The 14,612-nt window shown below is 39.7% G+C and overlaps 2 protein-coding genes across 2 annotated transcripts; one reads left to right on the top strand and one right to left on the bottom strand.

The window, feature by feature from the left end:
• The first annotated feature begins 1,082 nt into the window (after positions 1–1,082).
• prrg1 (proline rich Gla (G-carboxyglutamic acid) 1) lies at positions 1,083–7,195 on the top strand. Its single transcript, XM_086089211.1, has 4 exons — positions 1,083–1,174; positions 1,892–1,932; positions 2,564–2,724; positions 4,681–7,195. The coding sequence occupies exons 2-4, from the start codon at positions 1,923–1,925 to the stop codon at positions 5,131–5,133; spliced, it is 624 nt and encodes a 207-aa protein (XP_085945337.1). The 5' UTR covers positions 1,083–1,174; positions 1,892–1,922; the 3' UTR covers positions 5,134–7,195.
• A 129-nt stretch (positions 7,196–7,324) lies between these two features.
• cpox (coproporphyrinogen oxidase) lies at positions 7,325–13,415 on the bottom strand. Its single transcript, XM_086089209.1, has 7 exons — positions 12,700–13,415; positions 11,698–11,841; positions 11,455–11,565; positions 10,959–11,100; positions 10,482–10,700; positions 8,817–8,921; positions 7,325–8,746 (listed from the first exon to the last, which is right to left on the bottom strand). Exons 1-7 carry the CDS (start codon positions 13,259–13,261, stop codon positions 8,662–8,664), a joined length of 1,368 nt encoding a protein of 455 aa, XP_085945335.1. The 5' UTR covers positions 13,262–13,415; the 3' UTR covers positions 7,325–8,661.
• Positions 13,416–14,612: the final 1,197 nt, after the last annotated feature.

Raw genomic sequence — 14,612 nt, 5'->3', positions numbered from 1 at the left:
GCTGGGGTAACCATATTTCACATACTGTATGTCATACTTGCTCTGCTCCTATTGGTTACCATAATTAGGTCACTAAGTAAAATGACTTACTGATATGCAGGAAACCATAAAGATAATACAGAAGAAATTAATTGTTATTGATTTATCGTTATAAGTAATGTATCAGTAAACACATAGACAGATATGTTGAGGGATATCCATAATGCACCCCTGTCTGTGGTCTAATGCAGCATAAATTTACATAATATTGAAAGGTTAATGTAACCCAATGGTATAGTCCCTGCAATCCTTCCCACATATAGGCAATCAAAATGAGGTAAAAGAGTATAATTTAATGGGGGCCAATTAAGTATTTGGCTTTTACAACCATTCTAATGATCGATTTTGAGTTACACTGCAATGTATATTATTCATTTAATAAAAAAAAGTATATTATTGAGTGTGGTAGTTTTTAGACGTGTTATGAGTCACAATGGCATTAATTAACTGTCCGCCCTCCCAGCATCATAATGGCTCCTGCTGCCTGTTCAATATCCTTCACGTACCACTGCCAGGATGTAGTTTGCAAAAACTAACAAACAGACTCTAATGTGACACTTGTTTTTTGTCCACCTAGCAGTTTATAGTTAAATCAGTCTAGGCATTATTATTATTATTATTATTATTATTATTATTATTATTATTATTATTGACCTTCAGAATCAGTAGGACACTTAACAGTGTTAAAAATGGGACCGTTTTTTTTTCTTTTTAACCAATCAGATTTAAAGTTGACCTTACAGGGTTCGGTAGCTGGCCCAGAAAAACGTCAGCATATTTCTGTCCTCTGATTGGTCGGTCACGGCAAAACTTGTTACAGCCAACTTCAACGAGCAAACAAAGTCTAATGTTGAGTTCAGTCTTTTCAATGTTAGTTCACTATCAATCATCATGTATATTATTAACAGAGCATATTAGAGTTTTCCGTTTTTACGCGAGTTTAAATGTTTGTAAATGACGTCATCGTTGTTTTCATGTCTGTTCTGTCTCTTTAATGAACTATGAGGGTCGGTTCTTCAGGCTGAGGCAAACAGTTATGCGCATGCGCGCTGAGCATAGCAACACTTCGCTCAGTGTGGGGGGGACGCAGAGGAGATGAGGCCATCGTAAATGCGCATTCTGAGGAGCGGAGAAGGTAAAAAAGCGATTTTTTTCTACTGTGCTCTGTTATGTTTACTGACATCGAGTTATCAATGAAGTAGTTCGCGAATAACATTTATTGGCATTTGAGTCGGGGTACATGTTGGGAGTTTTTGCTTCCAAAATCATCCCCCAATTGGTTGTCACGTACGGGACGCTAGCTAACCTCAGCCCCGCTTTACGATGCATACTGGATGAGGGCGAGCCGAATAGCGAATGTAGCGGGGCTGGCCAGCCAGCTGCGGTGTATATATTTTTTTACTATCAAATTTGAAATCCAAACGACAAGTAGTTGTCTTTGTTGTCCTTTGCTGATGGTGGTTGTTTTCGTTTTGTTCGGTTCCCGGAATCCGCCCATGAGTAAGCGTGGACAGCGGCCGCCATTGGTCACTCACACTGGGACGATAGATGTCAAACCAGTCGGACGGCGACGCCACTTTTCGCGAAATGACTATAAATAGAAATATTATTATGTCATCCATCCATTTTCCATAATGCGTGTCCTCATTAGGGTCGCGGGGTTTTCCTGTTATTAGTTACCTCAATTTGCCATTTGTACTACCAGTTGCAACAGGCTTGCTTCCTCGGGGGCACCATTTTCTGGAGGGTTGAAAAAAAATAAAGAAGCCTTTTATTTTTATTTTTAAGGGAAACACAGTTAATTATTGTCTGGCTTTTATCAGCAAGTTGAAAATGTGTTTATTCGTTGTAGATAAATCACCCCGGTGAGACTGACAGGAAGCATGGGGAGTGGTAAGTTTGCTTTTATTTTACACTCTTGTTTCAACTCCCTTGACTCCATCGCTTATGTTTTCATAGTTCCCCCCTCTTGGTGTCTTTTTCTTTTCTAATGTGTCATTTCTCAACAGCGTTTGGCAAACATACTGCAGGTTTTTCTGTTTTTTTTTTTTTTATTCAACAAGCAATTCCCATTTTCGGCAATCATGTGTTTGTTTTTGGATCACGTCGAGTCACATGGATGTCATTACTTGTTAAGAAAATAGCACACCAGGCAGGGCATGTGGTGTTTTTTTTTTATCAAGATGTGAGAAACAGAGCCGCTCTGTCGCATCAAGTTCATCCCAACAGTTTGACCCGCGATGGCTGGATGCCAAAATTAAAGGCGCTTTTGTTAGTATGCAGAAAAAGTGGGCACCGGATAGGCTTTGTTTCCGTTAGCACCCCTGCCCCTCTTCCTCTTTTTGTCTTTCTATCCTCTTTTTGTTCTATGTGAGTCACACTCCACTTTCTATGAAAACACTTTCTTTGCTTAATTTGTTCTCGTTCTCCCTCCCCGCTGTTGCCCCTCGCCGGGGTGCTTTCTCGCAATGCTTGTTTTCATGCATTTTCTCACAAAGTGCAAAATCTCCCTGCTCCCTCCCAGTCTTCCTGCCGGCGGACGCCGCCCACTCGGTGCTGCGGCGGCTGCCCAGGGCCAACTTCCTGCTGGAGGAGATGAAGCAGGGCAACATCCAAAGAGAGTGCCGCGAGGAGATCTGCACCTACGAGGAGGCCCGCGAGGCTTTCGAAAATGACGAGAAGACGGTGAGAAGATGTCATCGCTTCACATCTGATTCTGAACTACAGCGCTTCCTCCCAATATATCCGCTCACAAGTAGGAAAGTAGAACACAAAATAGATGACACACTTTAGTGAATGGGATTCATCTTTGTTTTTGTTTATTTATTTATTTTTTTACAGTTGTTGTCGTTCTCCATTTGGATGCAAATAGCTTCAAAACCATAGACACGCCCCTTAGCAGTTCAGATACAGAAAAATGCTAGTATAAAGGTGCATCTCAAACTAGAACATTATCAAAACATGATTTTATTTTAGTAGTTCAAGACAAAAAGTGAAACTAGTGTCAGAGCAATGGTGTCCAAACTTTTTCTTCCGAGGGCCACATATAGAAAAATCAAAAGATGCAAGGGCCGCTTAGATTTTTTTTTTTAGCTTAGATTTATCAAGCACGGCAAAATTAAGCAATTGCATATTGTTTCTATATTGCTGTTGTTGTTGTTTTTTTGTAAAACTAATACCTGAACAGCTTTCTCTATGACAAATAGTTTAGGATTTTACAAAAAAATAAAATAAAAATCACTAAACAGCAGCCAAACTCCATCTTTACATTCAGAGCCAAAATAGGAGAAATCTGACGTAAAATGACTTCTTATTTTTTTCAAGCAGTTACTTGGGAGTCATTCATGTGATATGTTCACAATTTGGACCTTGACGCAGAGCAGGGAGTGGAGGAAACCATTTTTGCTTGTAAAAATGCTAATTTATTTACCACAGCGTTATGAAGAAAAATGCTACTTTTTAAGTTGTAAATAGTGGATTTACATATTAAGAAAAGCGCTACAGTATATAAAACACATTTATTAGTAGCAGATATTATTTTAAGTTCATGCTGTGGACCGCTTAAAAATGGATGGTGGGCCACAAATGGCCCCCGGGCCATAGTTTGGATACATTTTTGTGTTGTCAGATATAGATTCTTTGCACACTAAAATAGCATGCTTAATGGTTTCTTTTTTTGATTATTATAGCTTATACTGATATATAGCTTATAGCTCATGAAAACCCACAATTCAACATTCAAGAAATTATAATATCACATAAACAATGAAAATGTTTTTTTGTATATTTAAAATAGGATGAACTTGGCATTCTTAAAGTGTGTTTAATGAATCTGTTAAATGAGTTTTACATTTAAAACGGAACTGCAGCAATAAAGGAACTTTTCCATGATATTCAAATTTATTGTGACGAAAGAGACACAACTCGCCTCCGTCTCATTATTTACCGCACCTTCTCAATAATAACACAATATAAACATGAAAAAAAAAATTGTACCGGAAAAAAATTAAAATGATAAATAAATGTGAGGAAACTGATCCTGTTATTTCCCACAATGATTGAACATGGCAGGAAATGGACAAATATATATAAATATATCCGATCCGATCCACTTTATTTCTATAGCACAACAAGCGTTTCCAAAAGTGCTGCACATCGAAATCCGCACACTATCATACACATAAAACCTAGTAAAACCAACTATTAAAAAAAAAACTGTCAATAAAATACTAAAATACAATATATATAAATAATAAAAAAAATTATTATTATTTTTTTTTTATGAAATAATAATAATAAACACGAAAAGACCCCAAGGACCACACAATTCGCTGGCTTCATATGTCACTTTGGAAACCGACACCAGCATTCATATTATGTGGAATGTGCATGTGTTTTTTTAAGAAGTGATTATTATCAGCAGGAAGAGCAACCAGGTGGTGGGAGTGTGTGTGTGTGGGGGGTCACTGGTGGGGGGCAACTATTGTTGGCAGCTGGTAAGCTATGTTGTGTCACCGGATGCACACGATCATGTCGGCTACCTCAGTTGAGGCCGTTGTTTGCTTCTAAATTGTCTTGCAGTCATTCAGAATAGAAGGATTCGCATGAAGTGGTCCTGACGTGTCTTTTGGTTTTATGCAGAGGCGTTTCTGGGATGAATACGTGCGCGAGAGCAGCCCCTCGGGAGGTCTGGAGTCGGTGGTGGGCGGCGTGCACTCCCTCTACCTGATCGTGCCGCTGCTGACGGTGGTCTTCATCGTGGTGGCCGTGGCCGTGGTGGTCTTCTGCTGCCACTCGCGCAAGCGCTCGCAGCGCAGCCCCGGCCTGGGCCACTCGCACCACGACCACGTCCTGTCGGTGGTCTCCACGGACCACTGGGGGAGGGATTATCACCACGCCGACCCATCGGAACTCAGCGTCCACAGCAGTCCCGCCGGCTACGCGGGCTCGGAGTCGGCGTCCGGCCGGGCGAGCGCCGCCGATCGTCCGCCGTCGTACGAGGAGGCGGTGGGCCGCGCCGACGTCCGCGTGGAGACGGAGCCCCCGCCGCAGTACGAGGACATCATCAACACCAGCGGCATCGGCGGGAAATAATCGCACGATGCCATCTCTGCCAGCACTCGACGTTTGCACTAACGATACCAAATTCAACAAACATCCATGCTGTCGCAAGTCCAAACGCTCACCAGGATAAGGTAGGAAAATGGTTGCAAATGCCAAACCGAAGGATTTTTATCCATACCGTTGGACTTGTCTGTGCTTTTCTGGAGATCAGTGCCAAGTGTTTCATACTATGTTGCTAGCATGCTTTGGAAATAGGCAAAAATAATAATAATTAAAAATAAAAGCGCTTCATCATTCAGGAAATCAGCATCTCCAGCTAACTTCAACATATTCTACATGCGTGGATGTTGACGGAAAGACATTTGAGCAGTTATTCACAATCGCACTTTTTGGCCCATTTACTAGTGAACTCTGTACTCACGAGTAAGAAAATTCAGTGCACTAGTTGAATGAGAAGTTTTTTCCACTAGTGTTAGAAATTTCTACGGAAGAGGAATTAGGCCAGTGAAGTGGAAAAGAAAGGATTGGCAGGATTCTCACTTCATATAAATATAATTCTGACTTTAAAGTGAGAACTCTGACTTTAATCACAGAATTCTCACTTTATTTTAAGAATTCTTACTTTATTCTAAGAATTTTCACTTTATTCTCAGAATTCTGACTTTAAAATGACAATTCTGACTTTGTGATGTAAAGCTATGAATTGTGGAGGGGGGAGAAAAAATTATGAGAATAAAGTCAGAGTTGTCACTTTAAAGTCAGAATCCTGCCAACCTTTTTTTCCCTCTTCACTGTCCCTAATCCTCTTCCATAAATTTCTGCTCAGTAGTTGGACAACCATTTGTTACTGAAGTGAAACTTCACACGAATATCGCATAATAAATGCGCAAATGTTTTTCCATACGTTCCAGTCAATAATATGTTGCGCAATGTTTCAGGAATCTAACTTGATAAACATTATTTTTTATTAAGTTTAGTATGTCTTATACATGTTGTGTGTTCTGTGAAGTTGAACCACGTTGCTCCGTCGTGTTTGTTGGCGAGTTTTGAAGCTACACTCAACTGTGAAAATCTTCCCCGCGACCCAAAGCTTCGCACGTACTGTCGGTTTGACAGCGCCTCCATACATGTGCAGGAATACGGGAAACGAGGCAATAAAGATGGAAGCTTTGGGGAAAACGTTTTCGGGGAAGATTGTGTAATTAATGCCACAATGGACCAAGTCCATTATCAAGCATGTGTATGGTATCTGTGTATATACAAATATAAATACTGTATGTGTGAAAGTGAAACGATTAAGATTGCATTTTACGGCATAGGAATGCATCGATACTAATGGAACTATTATAGCTGATGACTAAATGAAGGCACTTGTGTGGAAGCTCACAATGAGCTCTTGGACAAAATGTTTGGACTTTTTGTCAGTTCTGATGTCCAAGTTAGCAAATGTTCTTTTTTTAATTTTCTTCTGGTGTGATCTCACAATGGGCCATTGAGAGGGATTTGCCTTGGGGCTAAAATGCCCGCCGGAATGCAACATTTGAAAATGGCTTCCACCACCTCGGGTGTCAAACTCGAGGCCCAGGGGCCACATCATTTTATACGTTAATAGTGTGCCAATTTCATCTTTCTTGCTAAACAGATTTGTTTTCATTTTGACAAAAAATCTGCACCAAAATTGATTTTAAATTATTTAATTAATAAAATTATGATTGGACATGTAAATGTTTTTTTTAGTCTGGCCCTTGATAAAACTGAGTTTGACACCCCTGGTAGACTGAACAATTGTTGATGGACCCAGGCACACTTATGCAATATTGTTGTATACTTCAAATGCAATTTATTGAAATATAGATACACGCTGAACACTGATGTTTTTTTTTTTTTAGTTGACCTGTGAAACTCAGCACTCACTACTTTACATGACCATCAGGTGAGTTGTGTTGGTCGCCATTTTAACTCACGCAGGTCACTGTTACAAAATGCCTTAGATGTAATAAGGCAACACAAAATGCAAGGGAACCTGTAAGAAATCTTTACTAATATGTACAAATGTGAATTGATTTGTAATAAAAACATTAAGAATGTCAAATTTGTCATGCGTCTCTCACTGGAAGTCCATAAAAGGAACATTTTCCTTATGTGATCTATTCTGTCAAATATATAAAATAATAGTTTAAAAAAAATTAATGAAAGAAAAACGCAAAATACAACTCCAAACTATAATTCTTGGGATTTATTTACAAAGACATGCAGGAACAAAGCAAAATTAAAGTCACATCAATTTATATAAAATATTTGATCACAACATACGGATTGATCACCTACATAGTTTACCCAGTACCAGTAACATTCTATTCATTATATGATGTAGTGAACCTTGCATGCAGACTATTTTGCTCATTGAATTTGTTTGTTTTATCTTTTCTAAACAAGCACGACCTTCCAAGTTTGCATGGAACATAATCCGAAAAGCAAATATTTAACTGCCGGTTAAGAAACCAAACATTGAGTAATCAGCCAAAGACCAGAAAAACAAGTGACACTTTTTACCACGTTCTTAGTAAGCAAGTGCATTTATGTGGTGTGCATACATACACACGCCCGATGACTCCGTTTGATTGAGTTTCACATGTGAGGTGCAAAAAATATTTATAAAAAAAAGAGCAGTAAAGGCTTTAAGTAGGGCAAGCTACATTTAGCCTCTACACAAAGGGACATGTCAATGTGAGGTGACCAACAGCAGGCACAATGGCCAACAGGTACATGGTACAATGGTACATTTTTGTTTTTTTAATTTGGCCTTTCAGTGACTGAAAACTACGGAAGAGGATTAGGGGCCAGTGAAGAAAAAAAAGTTTGGCAGAATTCTGACTTTATTCTCAGAATTCCGACTTTATAGTCAGAATTCTCATTTTAATCTCAGAATTCTGACTTCAAGATGATAATTCTGACTTTGATATGATAATTCTGACTTTAAAGTGAGAATTCTCATTTTTATCTCAGAATTCTGACTTCAAGATGATAATTCTGACTTTAAAGTGAGAATTCTTACTTTAAATCAGAATTCTCACTTTATTCTCATAATTCTAGAATTATCCTGAATAATTTACATTAAAGTGAGAATTCTCACTTTAAAGTCAGAATTTAAAATGAGAATTCTCACTTTAAAGTCAGAATTTAAAATGAGAATTCTGACTTTATTCTCAGAATTCTGACTTTATTCTCAGAATTCTGACGTCAAAGTCAGAATTCTCATTTTAATCTCAGAATTCTGACTTCAAAGTGATAATTCTGACTTTATTCTCAGAATTCTAGAATAACATTTTCCAGAATAATTCAGATTAAAGTGAGAATTCTGAGAATAAAGTCAGAATCCAGCCAAACCTTTTCTTTTTCTCTCCACTGGCCCTAATCCTCTTCCGTAGAAAAACAGCAATGATCAAAAAATTAAACTTAAATTCACAGAAGCTCCTATTATTTTTGTAAACAGCATTATTATCAAGAACAACATGGATGTTCCGTCTATATTGACATGTAAACGTGTCACCATGGCGCTCACAGCCACTCCTTTGGGTTTCGTAACGCCTCCAGCATCTCGGCCTCTCGGGTACCGAGGGCGGGCTCGTGCATGTACTCCCACCTGAGGAGGAAGGTCGACTCGGTTAATTAAGCGTCGCCGGCGCCTCGGCGGCGGCATTGAGGCCGCTTACCTGGCGGTGAGGGGAAGGGACATAAGGATGCTCTCGATTCGTGATCCTGGCGTGGCCAAGCCGAACTTCACTCCTCTGTCGTACACCAAGTTGAACTCCACGTACCTGAAGCGCAACGTCACGGTGGGCTCATTTTAACACATTCTGACGGAATAGAATCATTCAGTGCCTCAACCGAAGAGGTATCAAATAATTTAATGTTAATAATTTTAGAAAACATTTGATGTACTTTTAAATACATTTATACTGTTTAAAAAACAACAAAATATTTCAGCGACATTCCAGAGATTTCCACAACACAAATATTGTGGATGTTCACAAAAAAATCTGTAATATATGCTATAATTCCTAAACAACTCGTTTGAGGCTGCCCACGACGACACCCACATTTGTGTGGTTATTTGTCGAAACCAGACAAACTTGAACACGATCGTCCTCCTGATCTTGATAATAATCTGGTGGTGATTTGCCAAAATAAACCATGTTTTGTGCTTTATTCTTGTGACATTACAACAATAATATACAAAATACATACATTGTTATTTGGGAATTGTGATTTTATTCTTGTAAAATTCCTATGTTAATATCAAAAATATAAATTTTTCATTAAAAAATGACTATCAAAAAATATATTAAAATGATCTTGAAAATTTGACTAATTCTTTTAAAACCACATTCATCTTGAACATATATGACTTTTGAGTATTCTTGTGAAATTATACTAATCTAAAAAATATGACTACTTTTTCTTGTAATATTATGACATCTTCCTCAATAATATACCATTTATCTTGTAAATTTGACTTTATTGTTGTACAATATTTTAATATTGAAAATACAACTTATTCAGAAAATATTCATATTTTTGTAAGATTACAACATTCATCTCCAAAATACACAACTTTTAAGAAAAATTTCACATAATTTTTTACAGTTACATTAATCTTGTAAATGTTCAACTTTGTATCTCGAACACTAACTTGAAAACATGACTTAATTTTTGCCAAAATATGATGCCAACTTTTTACCTTAAAAATGTAATTTTATTCTTGTAAAATTTCAATGTTAATCTAAAAAATATACACATTTTTAATCTGAACTTTTTTTCTAGTAAAATGTCAATCTAAAATAATAAAACTGCTTACCTTAGAAATATGACTTTATTCTTGTAAAATTACAACATTAACTCATTCAAACCCAAAAACGTGTAAAAACGTTTTGTGTTTTTAATTCCTTCACTCCCAAAAACATATGTATGTTTTTTATGCTAGCGCATACAGAAGACTTTGATAAAGCTTTTGACCTGAAGAGGTCGCTGAAAGCAATGCTAGTTATGAGAAAAAATGGCCAGCAGGTGGCAGCAGAGTACAATAGATCAGTTTTCAACAGCTTTGTGAATAATGATGAAACTTAGCAATATTCTAATAATAATTGCTGCGAAACGCAAACAGATACAAATATACTTTTTTTTTGCTGATGAAAGAAGAGACTCTAATCTTTATTTTCATGTTTTTATAGCAATAGAACACAATATTCTGTGGGGCTTGCAAAATCAGTCAAAATCCAGTAAAACAGCCTGGAGCGAAGGGGCTTGCTTCAGGCTGGGAGTGAACGAGTTCATGTGGAAGAATATACTCACTCACCGGGCTCCGACAACACACTCACCTTCCTCGTCGCACCTGCTGCCAGTCCTTCTCCTGGTCAGTGAACGGATCTCGGAGGTGTGTGCGCACGATGGGCAGGTAGCAAGGCACCACGGTGCGGGCGCAGCTCTTGACGAAGCCGAAAGCCTCCTCCTGACTGGGGCCATCCAGATCGTCGAAGAAGATGCCGCCGATGCCCCGAGTCTCTCCTCTGTGGCGGACATAGAAGTATCTGTCACACCTGAAAGTACAAACATTGACAAGACTGACTTGTGGAAATAGTTTCAATTGTTAATGGCCTGCAATTGCTTGGGTCAGAAAGTCCATTTGTGTATGACTTGAAGTGACTTGACAACAGCCACCCATTGAACTGAATCAGATAATCAAGCTCATAACGGTCTTTTCCTACGCTGTTGTCTTATCGGCATCATGCAGCAAAGAAACACCCTCCGCGTCCCACGTGATGACATCACACCCTCAGGCGCGCGCCTCTTTGTACCATTTCTTGAAGTCGGGGTAGTATTGCGAGTGATGCTTGTCACACGCCTCCTTCAGCGTGTTGTGGAAGTGAAATGCATCTTCTTTATTCACATAGATTGGAGTCAGGTCTGTGCCGCCACCGAACCACCACTGTTTGGAGCCTACGTCACACACACACACACACACACACACACACACACACACACACACACACACACACACACACACACACACACACACACACACACACACACACACACACACACACACACACACACACACACACACACACACACACACACACACACACACACACACACACACACACACACACACACACACACACACACACACACACACACACACACACACACACACACACACACACACACACACACACACACATACACGCGGGAGGGAGGGGACAAGGGTGATGATTGATTCATGAGCTGAATGGTGTCACGGATACGAAGACACGGACGCTGACGTCAAGGAGCCGACAACGGCGCGCTCACCGTCTTCCTCCTCGATCTCGAAGTATCGGTAGTTGAAGTGCACCGTGGGGATGTGCGGGTTCTTGGGGTGGATGACGGAGCTCACGCCCATGGCACAAAATGGCAGCTTGCCTGAGACCAACAATGCTTTGTGTACTTTATTTTTGTTTGATCTTCGAATGCTTAACTTGTATTCCCACTTGTTCGACAGTCAGAAATGTGGAAATGGGAATCAAAACGGTTGCTAAAGGCGACGTTGCTTACCGTCTTTCCCTTTGAGGACCTTCCCCCTGCTTCTCATCTGCTTGGCCGCCTCTTCCGTCAAGTTTCCAAACACCACGGATACGTTGACTCCGGCCTTCTCGAACACTTCGCCGTCCTGCATCACGCAGCTGATCCCACCGCCACCTGAAACACATCGCCTACGCCGTTTCATGCATGCAATCGTCATTATAATATTATGAGATGTGATACTGAGAATTGCTCAAATGCTAACAGTAGGTATGCTAACAATGTAGCAAGAAATACTAACCTGAAAATTGAAAGCAAAAGTGCTGAATGAGCTTTTGAATGTGGAATGGAATATATGTAAAAATATGAAATTCTGCAAAAGTGATGATTATTGGAATGTATGGAATATAATTCCCAAGGTATTCAAAAAGAGCAGAACATTTTTTAGGTTTAAATAAAGTTTGACTTGGTTACGAAATGTGGATACTTTGGGTAAAATTCTAAAATTTCAGCATTAATTTGGGAATTTCATTGTAGAAAATGTGGAAAACAGAAAAAAGAATTCAAACATAGTGAAATTGCCAGCTTGGGTTGAAATGGTTTGAATCAGTCAAGAAATATGGAAGGTTATTGGCCTTATTCATTTGAAAATGTAATGAAAAAAAAATGGAGAATTTGGGGAACATGAAAAATACTTTCAAATACGCCACGGATTAGATGAGCATTTTTAAGATGGGATGATTTGAAAATAATTGTGTAAGTAGAAACATATGTGACAATTACATTTGGGGAAACATCTCAATTCATTTTGGGAATTGGATGACAAGAAGGAATTTTGTAAAATAAAAATATGATGTATAGAATAACATTGGTATAGTTTGACTCGTTTTAGGACAAAAAGTGGCATCATAATATTTTTTCCCCAGATAAACATTTGAAATTGAACCTAAAATGCACCATTTCCACTAAAAGCCCACTATGGCTGGATTTTTGTGTGTGGTAAATAGCTCTTGAGCACACAAGAGTGCCTCCAACCTTCTTTTCTTTCCCAGCGATCCACCTTGAACGTGCCACCGTCCACCGCCTCCAAAGCTTTGCAGAACTCGGCCTGCGTCTCCATGATGAGCATCTCCATCCTGGTGCACATCTCGCTTTTCCTCCCCTGCAGCACGGCTACATCAGTGACCGGAGGCGACATGAATCCCCGGCACCTTGCCAAGATGTCCCCCTCCTCCCGGTCTTGGTCCTCCTCGACCGCTCTGGATACCAGAGTCGCCATCTCGGCCCGCTGGAAGTGGTTGGCGTTGGCCAAGAATCCCGCGACTGCGGCGGCTGCGGTGACTGCAGCAGCCCCGCTCAGCGCCAGTGCTCCCCGCCTGCTGCTTCGCCCGCCGGCTGACGACCTGCCTGCGGTCCCTTGGGACATGAACCGAGCGCCGGTAGTCCTGGACGACCATGTTGTCAGTAGCAATGAACTGTTGTGAGGCGAACGAGACGAATGACACTCTCCTGCACTAAAAAGCCCCTTTAAATTTGTAATAAAACATCGCTTCGACGTAGCCTGTGCTGTATTCTTAACGAAAACGATAGTGGCCATTTAAAAAAAAGTAAAAAAGTAAATCACACGTTATATTGTCCTTACTCGACTCTTTGGTGGTTACTGAGCGCACACAAAGTAGCAAAACATTATCAGAACTTGCGTATTCTTGATAAGAGTTTGACGCGAAGGAGCACGTACTTCCGCGGTATTGATAGAAGCACCTTGGGAAATGTATTTTATCTAGCCACCTACAGCTTAGCATTGCCCGATAAGAGAACTACAAGTCCCAGAAAAACTTGCGACTCAAATTACGTTTCGTTCACGGACTCACGCACGAAACGCCCACTAGAGAGAGATAGAGAGATAGATAGATAGCGTTATTGTATGAAACTGTTGATATTGAGTAGTGTCACACCGAGGTTGTCTTGTCATTTCCTGTTTATTTTGAAAATTCTGACTCCTTTCGTTTCAGGTCACTTGCCCTTCCTCGTGTGGCGTCAGTGTCAACCCTGATTCCTGATTGTGTCCACCTGTTTCCCATTACCCTCATGTGTTAAATGGTCTGCGTCTCCCCTGTCTTGTGCCTAAGTGTTTTCGTCATAGTCCTCAGCCTTGTTGTCAGAACTTTGGTTTGTATTTTTGTATAGCCACAGTATAGTTTTGTTAAGGAATGATTTGTTTTTTTTGTAGTTTAGACATCCTCACTTTTTTACTGCATCCTTGCCTGGCTGCTTTTGCTCCCTGCATTTGGGTCCTCCACCAAACCCCATCCTTCTGACAGAAAACAAAGGCTATTAAATGTTAACTAAAGGCGCTCCAAAAAGGGAGGATGTCTCAACAACAATCAAAACAATATCATTCCTTAACAAAACTATACTGTGGCTATACAAAAATACAAACCAAAGTTCTGACAAGAGACAGGACAACAAGGCTGAGGACTATGACGAAAACACTTCGGCACAACACAGGGGAGACGCAGACCATTTAACACATGAGGGTAATGGGAAACAGGTGGACACAACCAGGAATCAGAGTTGACACTGACACCACACGAGGAAGGGCAAGTGACCTGAAACGGAAGAAGTCAGAATTTTCAAAATAAAACAGGAAATGACAAGACAACCTCACCGCGGTGTGACAGAGTAGTATGCATTCGCATTTTGAAAGTAATATCAATTATCAATTTATCATAAATATAATTATAATGAATTGCAGCTACCTGGACTATACAACACTGTTATTAGTGTTATTATTATATTTTCTCAATACTCTATTGAACTTTATTTATTAATTGTAAATCTTTTAAGTGTTTTTTTAATGCCATAAAAAACACTAACCAACCAACCAACCCTAACCCTAGCATTATTATTCAATTTATTTCACAAGACTAACAAAACGTTCCAATGTT

This window comes from Leptonotus elevatus, chromosome 11 (assembly GCF_054856555.1).
Source record: "Leptonotus elevatus isolate MCC_2025b chromosome 11, RoL_Lele_1.0, whole genome shotgun sequence".
Lineage (NCBI taxonomy): Eukaryota > Metazoa > Chordata > Actinopteri > Syngnathiformes > Syngnathidae > Leptonotus > Leptonotus elevatus.
This window is presented reverse-complemented; position numbering and strand designations above follow the sequence as displayed.

What these genes read in the sequence shown, in the direction of transcription:
- prrg1 (XM_086089211.1), top strand. An exon ending in TCGAAAATGACGAGAAGACG is followed by an intron (nt 2,725 to 4,680) that starts GTGAGAAGATGT and finishes GGTTTTATGCAG; the next exon opens with AGGCGTTTCTGGGATGAATA.
- cpox (XM_086089209.1), bottom strand. Translation starts at nt 13,261, where the DNA reads ATGGCCACTATCGTTTTCGTTAAGAATACAGCACAGGCTACGTCGAAG. An exon ending in TACCCCGACTTCAAGAAATG is followed by an intron (nt 10,701 to 10,958) that starts GTACAAAGAGGC and finishes TTGTACTTTCAG; the next exon opens with GTGTGACAGATACTTCTATG. An exon ending in CAGCAGGTGCGACGAGGAAG is followed by an intron (nt 8,922 to 10,481) that starts GTGAGTGTGTTG and finishes GTTGCGCTTCAG; the next exon opens with GTACGTGGAGTTCAACTTGG.